Below are 16585 nucleotides of genomic sequence, written 5' to 3'. Positions count from 1 at the left end.
CTGCTACTAATTCATTATGTGGTAGCTCGCTATATCTATGACTGATATATGATGGTATTTGACTACAGTACTTCTCCCTATCTTTTAAGTGCTCCAATTCACTGCAGCCAGGATGAGCTACACAGACTAAATGTTCTTTGTTCATAGGTTATAGTGAATTATTGCGAATTAATGTTAGCAATTAAAGACGGAGTCTTTCAGAGTTAAACTTCTGTAAAAGGGGCCCTGGTCTTGAGAGAGCCTTTGGGAGAGGGGGTCTGATGGTGAGACTGCCTCTGGGAAAGGGGGCTTGGTGGTGGGACTGCCTCTGTAAATTGACAACAGATTTGCAGCATGTTAGAAATAAATACTGTGCAAAATTCGCAAAATACTACGACAGCGTCGAGATCGTATTATACATTCCATTTAAATCACAATTCTTAATACATCATTGCCTGAGGTAATCCATTAATAACCAACTAACTGTGATTATACATTAATATATGATAATACATTAATAAGCCACTACCTGTGATAATCCATTTTAAATTCTTCTAATTTATTAGTTTTTAATATTGTGTTATGACTGTGAATGAATATTTCTTTGCATTTATGGAAATAACCTAAATTATTATTTTGCTTTTGTGTTGTATTATTAATTATTGCTAATAAACTTGTATTTATTAACCATTTGATTTTAATAGGCATTGCTCTGCAGCTTGTTAAATGTATTGTAATGTTGTTAATAAACACTGTACAATCCTTATGCCAGCGCTTTAATAAATCTTGATTGATTGTCAATAAGTCTTTAAAAACCCTGGTGTGATTGGTATGCGGTGGAGTTACTTAGAGTCTACAGCAGAGAAAAAGGCTAATTGGCCCAACTTGTCTATGTCGGCGTTTATGCTCCACAGGAGCTTCCTCCCACCCCTCCGCCTACTTCCGATTCCCGAGTCCAAATCATTAATGTAAATTGTGAAAACAGTGGTCCCAGCACCAATCCTTGTGTAACACCACTTCCCACCTTTTGCCAGGTTAATACCTTTTTTATAAATTGATAAACCAAATTTAAAGGCAAGGCCCAAAATGCATGACACCACCGAGGCTGAAAAGGGTAAAAGAACGAGTTGGAGTAGGAGTGTACATGATGAGTCATGAATTTCACACAATGAAGATTTAGGAAGAAAGAAGAATGTGTCGGATGATGTAGTTGGAGCTTAGAAGAGAGGAAAGTTCAGAGGGGTTACTGACCAGAGTAGTAGTGATAAAATAAAGAGAGACAAGACAGGGTGCAACAAAAAGGGAGGTTTGTGGCTCGAGATGAAATCACAAGTCTTTACAGTTCAGGCTTTTCAAACACTCTTTTCTTGTTCAAGTGACCTGACAACAATTTCCATGAGAGGATTGCATCTCTTACAATCTGAAACCTGTGCCTTTTACGTTTTGTTCTAGGGATAGCGTAGGTTGGGTCTCATGAATGTTCCTGACTGTGGAATGCTAGAATTTACACATGGTTTCCCACTTTGTCTTACAGTAGAAATGACTGCTGCTGCACTTGCATTAACGCTTAATCCCCTCATATTAAATTCCTCTCTGTGCTATTTTAACACAGACATTAACTAATTTGAAATAAATAGGCTAATGCCTGTGTTGAGACAGTGCAGAGAGGAATGCAGCATGAGGGGGGTTAAGGATTGAACAATGTGAGTCTCTGGTGGCTCCAAGATTCTGTATTCTTGCAAGAAGAAGCATTTTAAAGACAGTAGAGGTGGAGCTCACAAGAGTGTTAAAGTCACAAAGCGATCGGCTGCTGTAATAACTGTACTCATTATGGAATAAGGCCAATCTATGCCTCTCTCTACTTTCTCCTACCAGACCTACTGGTACTGAACCATAGCAGCTCGTCAATGCCACAATACCAGCACCCCCCCCACCACCCCACTCCAGTGGTACCCCAGCCTCACCAATACTGGCACGGGTGCCTGCCCATTCTGTGTAAATCGCCTGACCCCCATACCGCCGGATTTCAGGGCCTTTAGTGTAGGCAAACTCCAGAAACCCAGAAAGAACTTTAGAACATTGAAAGATCCTCTTGTTTTAAACCCTTAGGAAATAGTACTGTCCAGCAATCCTGATCAAAGCAATAATACAATTCTGACATGAAAGAAAGACTTGCATTTATATAGTGTTTTTCATGATCTCAGGATGTCCCAAAGCACTTTACAGCCAATTTTTGAAGTGTAGTCACTGTTGTAATGTAGGAAATGTGGCAGCCAATTTGCACACAGCAAGGTCCCACAAACAGCACTGTAACAATGACCAGATAATCTGTTTTTCAGTTGGTTGAGGGATAAATATTGGCCAAGACACCGGGGAGAACTCCCTTGCTCTTTTTCAAAATAGTACAATGGGATCTTTTACCTGACAGGGCAGACAGGGCCTTGGTTTAACGTCTCATCGGAAAGATGGCACCTTCGACAGTGCAGCACTCCCTCGGTACAGCACTGGAATAGTGTGAATTCTCTTCATATTTCATTAAATTTAAGCAATAATGTCATGACCCAATGGAATACAAACTGACTGGAATCTTAATAAAAATATCTGTAAACAACAGTGGTTGCATTTACGACTGATTGTTTAAACAGGTGACACTCACATGAACACAAGAGTGAATTTATATAAAATAAAATGATATGATAGACTGAATGATATGAACATTTTAAACACATCCTTGACATTGGTACCACACTAGGCTGTTTCAGTAAGTGGCACCTACTGGTTTCATACATCCCAATTAAATATTATTGATGTGAAATGTCAACAAAAACACATCCGTCTGATATCCGTCCATGACAAACTTCTCATACACAGAACTCCAGACGCACAAATTTGAGAGAAGTTACAGGATATGAGGTTTCACATTGCTGAGAACAATTTATTATCTTCAAAGAGAATGAATGAATTATGTTAATTAGTATAAGGCAGTTGAGTCTCTTTGAAGTGTAGCCCATGGGCTAAAAACCATTAACTAATTAACCCCTCACTGCCCACATCCATTAAAAAATATACGCCGTACTTGGAAAAATTAAACAGCACAAATTCACAATTTGTGATTATAGAATCTTACAGCAGAGGAGGCCATTCGGCCTATCGTGCTTGTGCCGGCTCTCTGAAAGAGCTATCAAATTAGTTCCACTTCCCATGCTCTTTCCCCATAGCCCTGAAAATTTTTGCTTTACAAGGAAATTCCCTTTTGAAAGTTACGATTGCATCTGCTTCCACCACCCTTTCCAGCTCATAACAACTCGCGGCAACAAAACAAATTCTCCTCATCTCTCCTCTGGTTCGTTTGCCAATTATCTTAAATCTGTGTCCTCTGGTCACTGACCCTCCTGCAGCGGATAACAAGCTTTTTCCTATTTTCCTGTCTAGGAGCCTCTCCGGCTATGGAAGCACAGAGTTGGGCTTTATAAAGAATTAAGAATTTTTGAGATTATAAAGATATTTTTGGTATGAAAGAGAAAATGATACGTCTTGGAGGCAGATTTAGCAATGGAGGAGATGTGGAGGCTCCATTTAAAGTCAGGAGAGATAATGAAGCCAAGATTGTTGATGGATTAAGAAGGATTAAAGGTGTAGCGATCAAATGTATGAGTGGTGGCTGCTGGTTAGACTTGTGAAAGACATGAAAATAATTGTGCCTTTAAAGAAATGAAAGAAACAAGATTTTCATTGGTCAATTGGAGGACATGGAGGAGATCACAAACTGCGAGATCTGGAGGTTATGAGCACTGAGTGTGCAAAATCTAAAAGAAGTTGGTTAGTGTAGAGTGGAATCGTCAGCAAAACAGTGGATCAGGTTGGAGGATGAGTGGAGAGGTAACTGATAGGAAGAGGAAAGAGTTACAGAGAAGCAAGGGGTTTGGAGAATCCCTGAGTTAATGGGAAAAGAGTCAGAGATAGAGCCATTAACTACACCAAACTATTAACCATACTTGCGAACATTGATTGAGCCAAAACATTCAAAATGATGGATAATTTGAGAGTTAACAGCACCTTTAGAAAGTAAAAAACAACTTGCACCTCATTATGCCTCTCAGAAACATTCTAAATTCACTGTTGTTTGTAAGGATCCTATGTGAAGTGAACTTTGACAGCTTCAAGGCAGATCTTAAGGGGCACAAGTCTACTGCATGAAAGTGCCAATAACTCAACTCTAGCTGGCACTAAAATGGCATGTCACACCGACAGCCCACAAGAATGGCTGGTCTGGGAAATATATATATGTTTATGTATAAAAAAATTGACCCGCTGGCTAATATTGATACCATTGTCCCATAAGATTAGATTTTGCCAACTGTGATTTATGAAATTGCTGAAAATATGGATTCTGCTGTTAGGAAATATATTTCAGTGATTTCTTCAGTTGTAAGGCCTCATTTATAGCAAATTTAGTGTGGTGGTGCTCCTGAAGTGGAACCATGTTTGAGGGGGGGGGGGGTCAGAGAATCAGCGCTATGGTGTTTCACCCCTATCTTAGACTCGCTGAGATTTCTCTGCAGCTCCTTTAAAGGCAAAATGAATATATATTTCTGAATTAACCATAAAGAGCAGGGGTGGCCTTTCAAAGATAATGAACTGGGAAACACGATTGTACACCAACAAAGAGCAGCCAGTTTTAAACGCAAGTCCTGAGATTGTTTCCAGCGCACACAGTCCCACTTGAAGAGAGCGTAGATGAGAGAATTTGGCACGGAGGTCAGGGTGCACGATTTGCAAGACTCCCCGCTCTTCTGTACATTCAAATCAGCGGCCAGAAAATCAGGAGTGTGGCGATTTTGACACATTAACCTTCACGTGCGATTCTGCGCTGGGAGCAGGCTCTCGTAATTTCAGGGCTGTAGTGTCCTAGTATGTTGACTGACGTTCTCACTGTAATTACAAGTACATCTTGTACGAGATTTTTTAAATGAGCTCATCAGTGTTACCTCTGACATGATTTGTTTCCAACTATATGCTTGAAATCTGGATTTTACTCACTCTATCTTGTTACCTCACACACCAGCTGTTACACACTAGACGTTATGGATACAAAATAATATTAAAAAACGGAAAGAAAATCAGCCTGGAGCCTGAAATTTACAATCCGTTACAACTGTCCTATGAATGATGCCAGCAGTTTACCACCAATTACAATTATCTAGTTTTGTCTATTTTGAGCAGTACAACTTACCTTTATATAGCACCTTTAAGGTAGAAATACATCCTAAGATGCTTCACAAGAGCGTAGTCAGACAAAAATTGACACCCAGCCAAAGGAGATATTAGGACAGGTGACCAAAAGCTTGGTCAAAGAGATAAATATTAAGGAGGATCTTAAAGGAGGAGAGAGGGAGAGGTCGTGAGATGGAAAGGTTCAGCGAGAGAAAACCCAGAGCTTAAGGGCTAGACAGCTGAAGGCATGGCTGCCAATGGTGGGGCAAAGGGGGTGCCCAAGAGCCCAGAATTGTAGCTTTAAAAGGACTGGCCAGTTACATCACAATCTTACTCCAAACTCCAAGCTACTCAAAGCCACAAGAGATTTATTGGAATTATTTGATCTCTTTAAGGTGTTTTGTTTACAGCCTCCAGCTGCCTTGGCTCTGCTCTCTAGAATTGCCTCCCTAAACTCCTCTGCCTCTCAAACTCTTTTTCCATTTTTAAAAACCTACGGAAAAAACCCATCTTTTTGACCAAACTTTCGATCTTCCTTTATAATCTCTCTCCACATGGCTCAGCATTCCCTCCTCTATGTATTTTTGGTGTGAAACACTTTGGAATATTTTTTTATGTCAAAGGTGCTATATAAATGCAATTTGTTGTTGTTGTCTGACTTCTTAACCTACAGAAAGAGTTGAGCTTTGTTTGCTTTGACCGGCAAACCCCATTTCAGAAAACAGCAACTGCTGTTTGCATGGTTTGTAAATCCCCAGCAGCCCCTGCTTCCCGCATCGGCATTTAAAGGGCACCCCCGCAGTCTGTATTTGTTGACTGAAGTCTCCTTCTCTGTCATCATGCAAGCTTCAAACAATTACTTGCTTGATTTTGTGTCCGGGAAGGACAAAGGATTAACCAAATTGACACAAGGACACACAAAAACAAGTGCAGGAACGTTTAATGGGATGATGCTTTTCTGCTGGTGTTGCAGTTTGAGCGGCGGTTCGCTGTCAGGTGATGCCAGCATGATGCAGCACTTCTGGTATTTTATTGATGCGCTGCATCAGACTTCCGAAATTGCATTTTAAATCTTTCCTGTGCGCGTGCTTATGAGAGGCCTTGAGCTCGGTCCCCAGTCTCAGAAGGTCTGTTGGCTGCTGCTTTTGATGTAGTGTTGGGAACGGAGCAGGATATAGGACTGATTGCAGCTGCATCTTGTTCCGACATGGCAAGCCTTAAAAAGACCTGAATCTCTGATTTAATCACGCAGAACAGGGACCATCTGCAGAATAGCAAATGGGAGCCAAATGTGGAAAGGCCGGAGACTCCACATTTAGCCGTGCTTTGAAGTGACTTCCCTTCTGAGTTAAATTATAATGGGGCAGGATGCAGCTGATGGAAGCTGATGTCACGAGCCTGCCCTTTCCAGAGTGGTTGTTTCTGGGGTGTGAATATTGGATGTACAGTGGCGATGCTGTGGAATTAGACCAGTCAATGTGTCAGTCCTTGGTGTCTCCAATACATACAGCATAATGCTTTTGAAGTGATCCGATGGGATTCACGGGCACAGGAGCTAGGTGCATTAGCGGCTTTTTAAAAACAGAAGAGAGCAGCATCATCTTCTGGATACTTCTCAACTGGAGCGGCTAGCTGAAAAAAGGATGAAGGGTAAAAATGCCTTGAAGTCTGGTCTGTGGACACATTAATGTTGGTTTTGGATTTTACTGCTAACAACTCTGAATTGATTACTGCTTTCAATAACGTGTGACTCAATCTTTGAAGTTAAGACCACAGGGTATTTGAAGGTGAATGGCCAAGTAATGCTAAAACCCACATACGTATTGCAGCAATATTATTACAGCAGGAACTAAGCACTCCCACTTCCTTTTATACGATGTCTAAGAGAAAGGGCCTGCTTCATTATTTCAGCATAGCAGGTTAACAACAGAGCTCAGGAAGAGAGTACTGTGCAGTGCCTCTGTGACAAAGGACGGATTTAGTCTTGATTTGTTACAGTAATAACGGTGCATGGCATATTTAGAAGGGAGTGAAAAAAAAAAGCGAAGGATCACTGGATCAATAAGAGGACATTTGCATTTGCAAGGGCATATCTTTTTATTACAACATTGATTTTGTACTGAGTCACTGGGAACGACATTAAGGCTGATCAAAGTGACCTAAAACAGACATTCACCAGCAGCAGCTTTCATCAGTGAAAGATACAGTGGATTTGAGGAGATCACCAGAAAAAGCCTTATCTCACAGTCTCCTTTATAATTTACACGCGCTCCAATTAATGCCCCTGTTCAGTGCTGGGTGCTATAAACTCACAGAAAAGAGATTGACGTCACAGGTTCGGAGAACATAATGAAATTAGCCCTTGACGTTTGCAAATTTGACACGGATTGAAAGGAAGAAGAAAATGAAAGACACTTTCTGGAGCAGTCTCAATACCGTAGGGCTTCTTAAAAAAAGGTTCTTCTAAGTGTCCAGTTTTCCTGTGTGTGTCTGTGTGTGGGTGTCACACCGGTTGTAGCAGGATGTTGGGTGTACTGATTACCCTTAATTACCTACTGCAGGAAATGCTAAAGCAGCTTCAGAACAAGCTGGAGCAAGAGGCTTGGAACTTGGCGTCTACTGGGAGGATCGAAATTCTGGACCAGCTGAAAGGTAGGACGCAAACTAATATCTTAATATACAACGTATACGTCAAGGACCCCTCTCAGAAAGTATTTATTTTACTTATTTAAAAAAAAAATCCATCAAATCATCTCCTCCAAAATGGAGAATGGGTGGGATAAAGATCCAAAGAAATAAGCTTCCGATTTGCTGAAAACCCACCCCAAAAGTCATTTGGTGTCAGCTGTGGCACAGAGGGTAGCACTCTCGTCTCCGAGTCAGAAGGTTGTGGGTTGAAGTCCCACCACAGGGACATGAGCACAATATCTAGGCTGAGCTCCAGGGCAGTACTGAGGGAGCGCTGCACTGTTGGAGGTGCTGTCTTTTGGATGAGATGTTAAACCGAGGCCCTGTCTGCCCTCTCAGGTGGATGTGAAAGACCCCATGGCACTATTTTCAAGAAGAGCAGGGGACTTCTCCCCGGTGACCTGGCCAAAATTTATCCCTCAACTAACGCCTATAAACAGATTACCTGGTCATTATCACATTGCTGTTTGAGGGACCTTGCTGTATGCAAATTGGCTGCCGCATTTCCTACATTACAACCGTTCAAAAGTACTTCATTGGCTGTAAAGCTCTTTGGGACGTCCTGAGGCTGTGAAACGCGCTATGTAAATACGTATCTTTCTTATTTGAGGTGTATAAATGTAAAGAGTGGCTGAATGTGACATGAACATGACAAAGTCAACGTTTGGTGCAACTTTTCTCAGGTTTAAGTACAGGCCCGTGACCATTGGCTGAGTTACAATCTCTTGCCCACGATAAGGTAGCAGAATCGCACCAAGGCTGGATACCCATCAGTGGCGCGGCTGAGGTTAAAATGCCTGCTCCTCGGTTTAATTTACATGACAGTAATTTCACTAAATGAGTTGGGATTACAACCGTGCTCTGAGTCGCAATGACACCATCGTTCATTGTTATAAATATGTTAGCATGTGAACCTGGGCCTGATTTTAAAGGTAATCCTTTTATCTTATCTCGACTGTTGAGTGATATTATCCAAATCCTGTTTTCTCAGTTCTCGATTTTACCACCTCACGACGGACAGATCTACCGTTTCTCATTTGGATTCTTTCCTTTGGGTTTTATTATTGCTGTCCTACCCTCTCCGCCGCCCCCTTGAATATTACTCTGATCAATTTATTGCCTGCTCTCACTCTCCAAGCTTCGAGCAATTGTTTTCCCTTTGAGGAGTAGGACTCCTTTGATTCCTCTGTGAGAGAGCATCCTGACTAAACTCCGACTACAGTCAACAATGTTTTAATTTAGGCTAATAACCCAATCACTTCAGTTGAGAAATGAAGTTTGCTCACTGACTGCTGGGGTTGTAATTTGGAGCTGATTTATTTTTCTGTACATTGCAGAGCTGATGTAAAGAAAGTCTAGCATTTACACAGTGCCTTTCATGACCTCAGGATGTCCCAAAATGCTTTATAGCCAATGAAGTATGTTTGAAGTCAGCCTAGACAGTGAATGTTGGCAGATCCGACTGTCAGTGGATGCGTTTGGGAGGGAGGAACGTGACAATCGCAACTAAGCCCACTCCTGTCCTCGCACAATGCACGGGCAATGAGCCTTTCCAGCAGGAGTCACCGGATAGCGATCAGGAGGGGAAACTCGGGCAGATTTTCTCCTCCTTAAACCAGGGATGTTGAGCCAATTCGAGCACCCTCACAGCTGCTCTGACGGAGATCATCTGGGATGGGATGGGACTTGCACTTTCCTGGTCTGCATGGCCCAGATCCATACTGTCCTTCCGGGGTTTCAGTCGAAGTTGCGCCAGGAGATCAGGCACAGCCTGATCTCTATGCAGCTGCAACTGTTTATTCCTATTGCAGTTTCAGGAGATACACATATGGTCATGTAGGCATGTCTGCAGAGAAGATTAGACCATGTGGGTACGTAATGCACAGAAATGTCATATCAGTACTGCCCTAGTCTATGTTGATGTATTTTTCTAGTTGACATGTAGTTAAACTAATCCCATTAACTCTGCTAGTGAGTTTTTGTTACACCTATTTGTCACAACAACAGCTTGCATTATATAGCCCCTTTAATGTAGTACAGCATTCCCAAGACGCTTCATAGGAGCGATTATCAAACAAAATTTAACACCGAGCCACATCAGGAGATATTAGGACAGGTAACCAAAAGCTTGTTCAAAGAGGTAGGTTTTAAGGAGAGTCTAAAAGGAGGAGGTAGAGGTAGGGATGCAGGGAGGTTTAGGGAGGGAATTCCAGAGCTTAGGGCCTAGGCAGCTGAAGGCAAGGCCGCCGTTGGTGCAGCGAAGAAAATTGGGGAAGTGCAAGAGGCCAGAGTTGTAGGAGCGCAGAGATCTGGGAAGGTTGTAGGGCTGGAGGAGGTTACAGAGGTAGGGAGGGGGTGAGGCCATGGAGGGATTTGAAAACAAGAATAAGAATTTTAAAATCGAGGCGTTGCCGGACTGGGAGCCAATGTAGGTCAGCGAGCACAGGGGTGATGGGAGAACGGAACTTGGTGCGAGTTAGGGTATGGGCAGCAGAGTTTTGGATGAGTTCAAGTCTACGGAGGGTACAAGGTGGGAAGCCGGCCAGGAGAACATTGGAATAGTCGAGCCTAGAGGCAAAAAAGGCATGGATGAAGGTTTCAGCAGCAGATGGGCTGAGGCAGGGGCGGAGACGGGCGATGTTATGGAGGTGGAAGTAGGCGGCCTTGGCGATGGAGAGGATTATGGGTCAGAAGCTCAGCTCAGGGTCAGATAGGACGCCAAGGTTGCAAACAGTTTAGTTCAGCCTCAGACAGTGGCCAGAGAGAGGGACGGAGTCGGTGGCTAGGGAGTTTGTGGCGGGGACCGAAGACAATGGCTTCGGTCTTCGCAATATTTAATTGGAGAAAATTTCTGCTTATTCATTACTGGATCTCGGACAAGCAGTGTGATATATCAGAGGTAGTGGAGACACAGATATTCTCCTGCAACATCTGTGGTGCATGTAAACACTATTGAAGCCCCAACTACCGCTAAATTTCTAGCACACGTCAATCTCACTCCAGATGTCGCACTTCAAAGTGTCACGGTATTTAAAATAAAAGAGAAAGAAAGGCAGTCAGATAATGCTGGTTTCTTCTGACCTGGTGCCAGGGATTTACAAGCAACTGTTAATCTGCTAATTTCTCTCACAAATAGTATAAAGCCTTTAATTGACCTCAAGATGTGCCCATTTACAGCGATTAGGTTTTTTGGCCTTAAAGCGACAAGCCAGTTAAACACAGGTTAACCTTAGCAGAAGAATAGTAAACTGCATATCACATGGTATAACACTGTTGTCCTTACAAAAAAGCTTTGTCACCTGAATTACCAAGAGAAACTCCACATGAGATTTGCTAGTTTAATTAAAAAAGCACATACAACAGAGAAGTTAATTTCAAACTTCCTTGGGCACTCGATCATCCACAGAATTCTACTACACACCAGGGGATGCCCTTCACTTAGTGGATCCGCAGGCTTTCACATGTATATATGTTACGCACCATTAGAGGTCCCTACTTGATAATTTAATGGTGACCTGATACAATGAAAGTTACAGTGACTCCTTTGAAATGCCCTCTCTGTTCTGTGGTAGCAAACATCACACAGCTTTTCCTCTTCTCATTGTGGGATATTTCTAGTGGTCATAATCATGATCTGATCAAGCATTATGGCTGTTAGATTTGAGAAAGTTAAAAACTGTATGGCCATGACCAGGGTCTGCAGGGTTAGCTGATCCCACCTGGAACAGTGCCATGGGCACTACATCTTGACTTAATGCTGCTAGGACAAGGAAGAGAAAATCACTGAGGGCCCCGCTTTTTGTTATTATCCAGTAACCCACTGTAAATGTGTGTATGTGTGTGTGTGTGTGTAGTGAGGACAGAATCAGGCCCACCAGATAACCCACTGGTCAAATAGCTTGCCTACGCTAAAGGGTTGAATTTCTGCAGGGGTTCTCCTGAACCTCCATGGAAATTCAATCCCTAGGTGTCTCAGCTTATATAAGAGGAATCATTACTTGGATGAGATACAACACCCGTGGAATCACACCCCAGTGAGGAGAGGAGAAAAATTGGAAGCATTACCCACCGACCGTGCATATTTGGAAATTGCATGTATGTGGCCTTTGCTTTTTCATCCATTAAAGCATATGGTTGGCAAATCTTGGGCAGCATGCCTGTGAGTTCACAACTAGTGGGCGAGACTCCTAGGCAGTAGTGTGAGCTTGGTAAACCAGTCCTAATATTTTCAGCAACACGTTAAGACAGTGGGCCCGATGTTAACAGGGCTGCGGGTTCTCGGCGGGGGGGGGGCTATCAGGCGCGTGGGTAACGCGCCTGGTGAAATTAGTCAGTTTCCCGCGCGATTGTAGCAGACAATCCACTAATTGGATCCACTTACCTGCTCCTCCCGGTTCCCCGCTGCTGATCTGCGCGCCGGGCGGGCTGAGCATGCGCAGTAAGATTTGTCAGCTGGAGGAGCTCTATTTAAAGGGGCTGTCCTCCACTGACAGATGCTGCAACAAATAGCAAAAATTACAGCATGGAGCAGCCCAGGGGGAAGGCTGCTCCCAGTTTAATGATGCCTCACTCCAGGTATCAATACATGGGGTGAGGAGGAGGGGGAGGACAGAGATCTTCCTCCCGGCGTGCGGGAGGAAGCAGCCTGCCTCTGCCACCAGGAAGGCCTGGCTCGAGGTGGCAGAGGAGGTCACCAGCGCAACCAACATATCGCCCACCTGCATACAGTACAGGAGGCGCTCCAACGACCTCAGTAGGTCAGCCAAAGTGAGTACACGTAGTCTTTCCCCTACACTCCGTCTGCCACATCACTGCCCCCACCCCACATCTCCTTCAGCACCGCCAACACAACTCTGTCACATCACCCCTCATACCCACTCAAACCTCATCCTCATCTTACCTGCACCTACTCACCTCGCCAGTACTCGTCCCGCCACTACCACTCAACCCAATCCTCATACAATCTCATGGCTCTCTCTCATACTCACCCTCTCGTGCATCTCTTTCACGGCCAGCCTCACTCAACCTGCCACTACCTGTGCTGCAGCCACAGGGCATGCATCAGATATGTGTCTGAGGGTTTGTCATGGGTGTTACTTATATTGAATTTCTGACCAACTCACATTACATATTATATTGGCACCACTACTGCCATGTCTTCGCAAATCCTGTCTGGTTTGTGCAATAATGCCCTCTCCTGAGGATCATTATGAGGACCCACAACTGATGCCACCCATTGTGTCACTGCAGAGTGGGTGTAGGTGTATTTGCAGGGCTCTTTTGCGCAGACGACTGAGAGACATCGGCGATGTCCCCGATTGCACCCTGGAAGGATGCGGAGGAGGAGTTGTTGAGGGCAGTGGTGACTTTGACAGCGACAGGTAAGAAGATGGTGCTCGGGCCAGCCAGGAGCAGCTCGGCATGAAAGAGGCTGCAGATGTCCACGACTACATGTCGAGTGACTCTGAGCCTCCGTGTGCACTGCTGCTCAGAGAGGTCCAGGAAGCTGAGCCTCGGTCTGTGGACCCTGTGGCGAGGGTAGTGCCCTCTGCGACGCATCTCTTTCTGCGGTAGCCCTCCCTCCTGCTGTACAGGTGGATGTGTCACAGCACTCTGTTGTGGAGCTCCACGTGTCAGAGGTGGACGGCGTGGATGGCGAGGCTGGTGAGGCTGGTGATGCTGTTCGCCCTCCGAGGAGGTCATGACTGCAACTACGGCGGCCCCCATCCGCAAGATGTACATCTGAGGGGGTCCGCAAGGTGGGTACATGTCTCCGGACCCCGGGGTAAGTGTGCAGGTTGGTGACTTTGACTGTCAGGAGGAGGGTGGTGGAGGCCAAACTTTGTCCCAAGTGACAGAGTGGCCTCCTGCAATGGGTGAGGGTCTCCCCCCACCACCTGTCAAATGGACCTTTGCAGCTGCCACAGGCTGACAGCTGCAACACGTCCATTTGACCTGGGAGTGTTTCCCCCAGTGCGGGAAACAGTCCCAGTTTGCTCTAAAATCCTATATAATCCTTTAATCAGGTCAGTTAATGACCTGAAATACCTAAATAAATACCTTCAAGTGGAACCCCGCTGGCTTTAATTGCCTGCGGGATTCCCACCAGCGGGGGCTGCGCGCGCATGCCAGCGCATCAGCGGGGAACCCGGAAGTGCGCGGATTCGGGGCGGGCTCCGGTACCGCACCGGGATTCTCCGATTTTCGGAGCCCCCCCACCAGGAACGCACCCGATAGCGGGTGCTAAAATAGAGCCCAGTGTATCGATGTGAGGGTTAAGGCATCTACAGTTTCCAATGTGGTGGGCTCCCTGACTCAGTCAGGCCATCACTGGAACACCAAAAGAGAAAAGGCTCTTCGAAAGTACAACAAAGGAAAAATAATCAGTAATCTCTTAGTGAAGAACTGTGTGTGACACAGGGAGGCCTATAAGAAGCAAAATTAAGTTGAAAAATATTTTGTTAAGAAAAAATAGTAGATGAGGATGTTAACAACAACAATTTGCATTTATATAGCACCTTTAACATAGTAAAATATCCCAAGGTGCTTCACAGGACCGTTATCAAACAAAATTTGACATCGAGCACATAAGGATAGGCAACCAAAAGCTAGATCAGAGGTAGTTTTTATGTAGTGTCTTAAAGGAAGGGAGAGAGGTAGAGAGGCGGAGTTGTTTAGGGAGGGAATTCCAGAGTTTAGGGCACTCGGCAGCTGAAGGCACGACCGCCAATGGTGGAGCGATGAGAATTGGGGATGTGCAAGAGGCCAGAATTAGAGGAGTGCAGAGATCTTGGGAGAGTTGTTGGGCTGGAGGAGATAGGGAGGGACGAGGCCATGGATGGATTTGAAAACTACATAAATGGGCAGCTATGAAGGGAATTGCCAAAACTGATCCGTGTAAGTTGTTGACTATGAATGACAGATTCAAATATAAGAGGACTCAAGTTGAAAATTCGAAGGATAAGAGTATGAAGGGAAGTCAGGTGGAACTTTTTAACCAAAAAGTAATAGAATTTTAAAATAGGTTACAAGAGAAGATTATTAATGTGGAGAGTTGGAGAGAGAAACGATTAATTATGAAACAAACTGGTTTGTTGAGTTGAATGGCATGTTCGAAAATAAGCTTATATTTTCAATACAACAGGATTCAAGGTAAAATATTCTTCTGTTTTCTTCCATAGAGTTGAACACGGATGTTGCCAATCTATGTGACATAAGGTGGCAATCAAACATGGTGTGCTCAGGACATGGTGGGTTTGTACTGGACCAGACATCTGAGAGAAACCAGGTGCACCCTGGAGTACTACAGACACAAGATCACTTGTCAATGGCGAGAGGAAGTATGGAACACCTGGAGGAACTTAATGAAGAAAGGTAATTCATGTAACAGCATTGGGGGGTCCATCAACAGTTACTGTAGATGCCGTGTTTCAAAGGCATTGCAAGTATGAGTGAGTTAAGATGGTCTTTCCTCTGTTGAAAAGAATGTCCAGAAGTCGCCAAGATATGAAAGTGAAATAGAAAGAAAAAACCTGGGAACGCTGGAAATCTGGAATAAAAATAGGGAATTCCGGAAATGATGAAAGATTAGAGAAACTCAATCTGTACAGTTTAGAGAGAAGGTGATTAAAGGGTATGTTCACATAGATACAGGCCCCAAAATTTTTTTGGGAGTTGTCCTAGTCTCCCGTGGTATCTTCAGCCCCACCAATGGGGCCCAAACCAGGGTAGGGGCCTGAATCCCGGAAGAATTTTTAAGGTAATTTGTAGAGGTTGGCCCCTTCCCCGGAGGGTGGGGGGCTGAAAGGAGCATGTTGGGGGATCCTGGGCAAACGTGTCCCATTCCCCCCCTCCCCCACATAAGGGTGATCGGGTGCCAGTATTTCTGGCTGTCATGGACTGGCCGGTGCCAGAGATGTGGTGCCTGAGTCCACTTCTCCCATGGTAATTAGGTGCCCTCCTATTGACCTTGCAGATTCTGCCGTGCTCACCAATGGAGGGCATCAGCGGGCGTGAACCCAATGCAACTGCTGGGATCACCACCCGAAGATTTTCGACCCCATATGAAATGGTGAATCAGTAACAAGGGAGCATAAATTTAGGATTAATTGTTATGATCTGGAATGCACTGCCTGAAAGGGTGGTGGAAGCAGATTCAGTAGTGACTTTCAAACGGGAATTGGATTGTATACAACAACAACTTGCATTTCTATAGTATTTTTAACATAGTAAAACGTCCCAAGGCGCTTCACAGGAGCGATTATCAAACAAAATTTGACACCGAGCCACATAAGGAGATATTAGGACAGGTGACCAAAAGCTCGGTCAAAGAGGTAGGTTTTAGTACTTGAAAAGGAAATTTGCAGGGCTATGGGGAAAGAGCAGGGGAGTGGGACTAATTGGATAGCTTTTTCAAAGAGCCAGCACAGGCACGATGTGCCTTTTGTGATGTGTGAATCTATGAATACTAGAAGCGTAAAGTAGGTTAGCAAGAACTTTTTTATGCAAAAGGTTTTTAGACTATGGAATGCATTACCACAAAGGCCAATTGAAGTTGAGTCAATTTCAACATTCAAGAGAGAATTCGTTAAACACTTGAAGAAAATATTGAAGGCTCTGAGGAACGAGTAAGGATGATGAGCCAAGTAGCTTCCTTCTGCACCAAAATTTCTATAAAGTATTAAACGGTTTAGATAGGGCGAGC

The 16585-nt window shown here is 44.3% G+C and overlaps 1 protein-coding gene across 1 annotated transcript in view; it reads left to right on the top strand.

Annotated features, from left to right (window-relative positions):
* The window catches only part of apc2 (APC regulator of WNT signaling pathway 2), a 97351-nt gene that overhangs the window by 19875 nt on the left and 60891 nt on the right, over window positions 1-16585 (top strand). The window contains exons 2-3 of the mRNA XM_067968398.1: window positions 7755-7845; window positions 15063-15255. Coding sequence (XP_067824499.1) covers window positions 7755-7845; window positions 15063-15255 — 284 coding nt within the window. The remainder of the gene's footprint in view (window positions 1-7754; window positions 7846-15062; window positions 15256-16585) is intronic.

This window comes from Heptranchias perlo, chromosome 29, assembly GCF_035084215.1.
Source record: "Heptranchias perlo isolate sHepPer1 chromosome 29, sHepPer1.hap1, whole genome shotgun sequence".
Taxonomy (NCBI): Eukaryota; Metazoa; Chordata; class Chondrichthyes; order Hexanchiformes; family Hexanchidae; genus Heptranchias; species Heptranchias perlo.
This window is presented reverse-complemented; position numbering and strand designations above follow the sequence as displayed.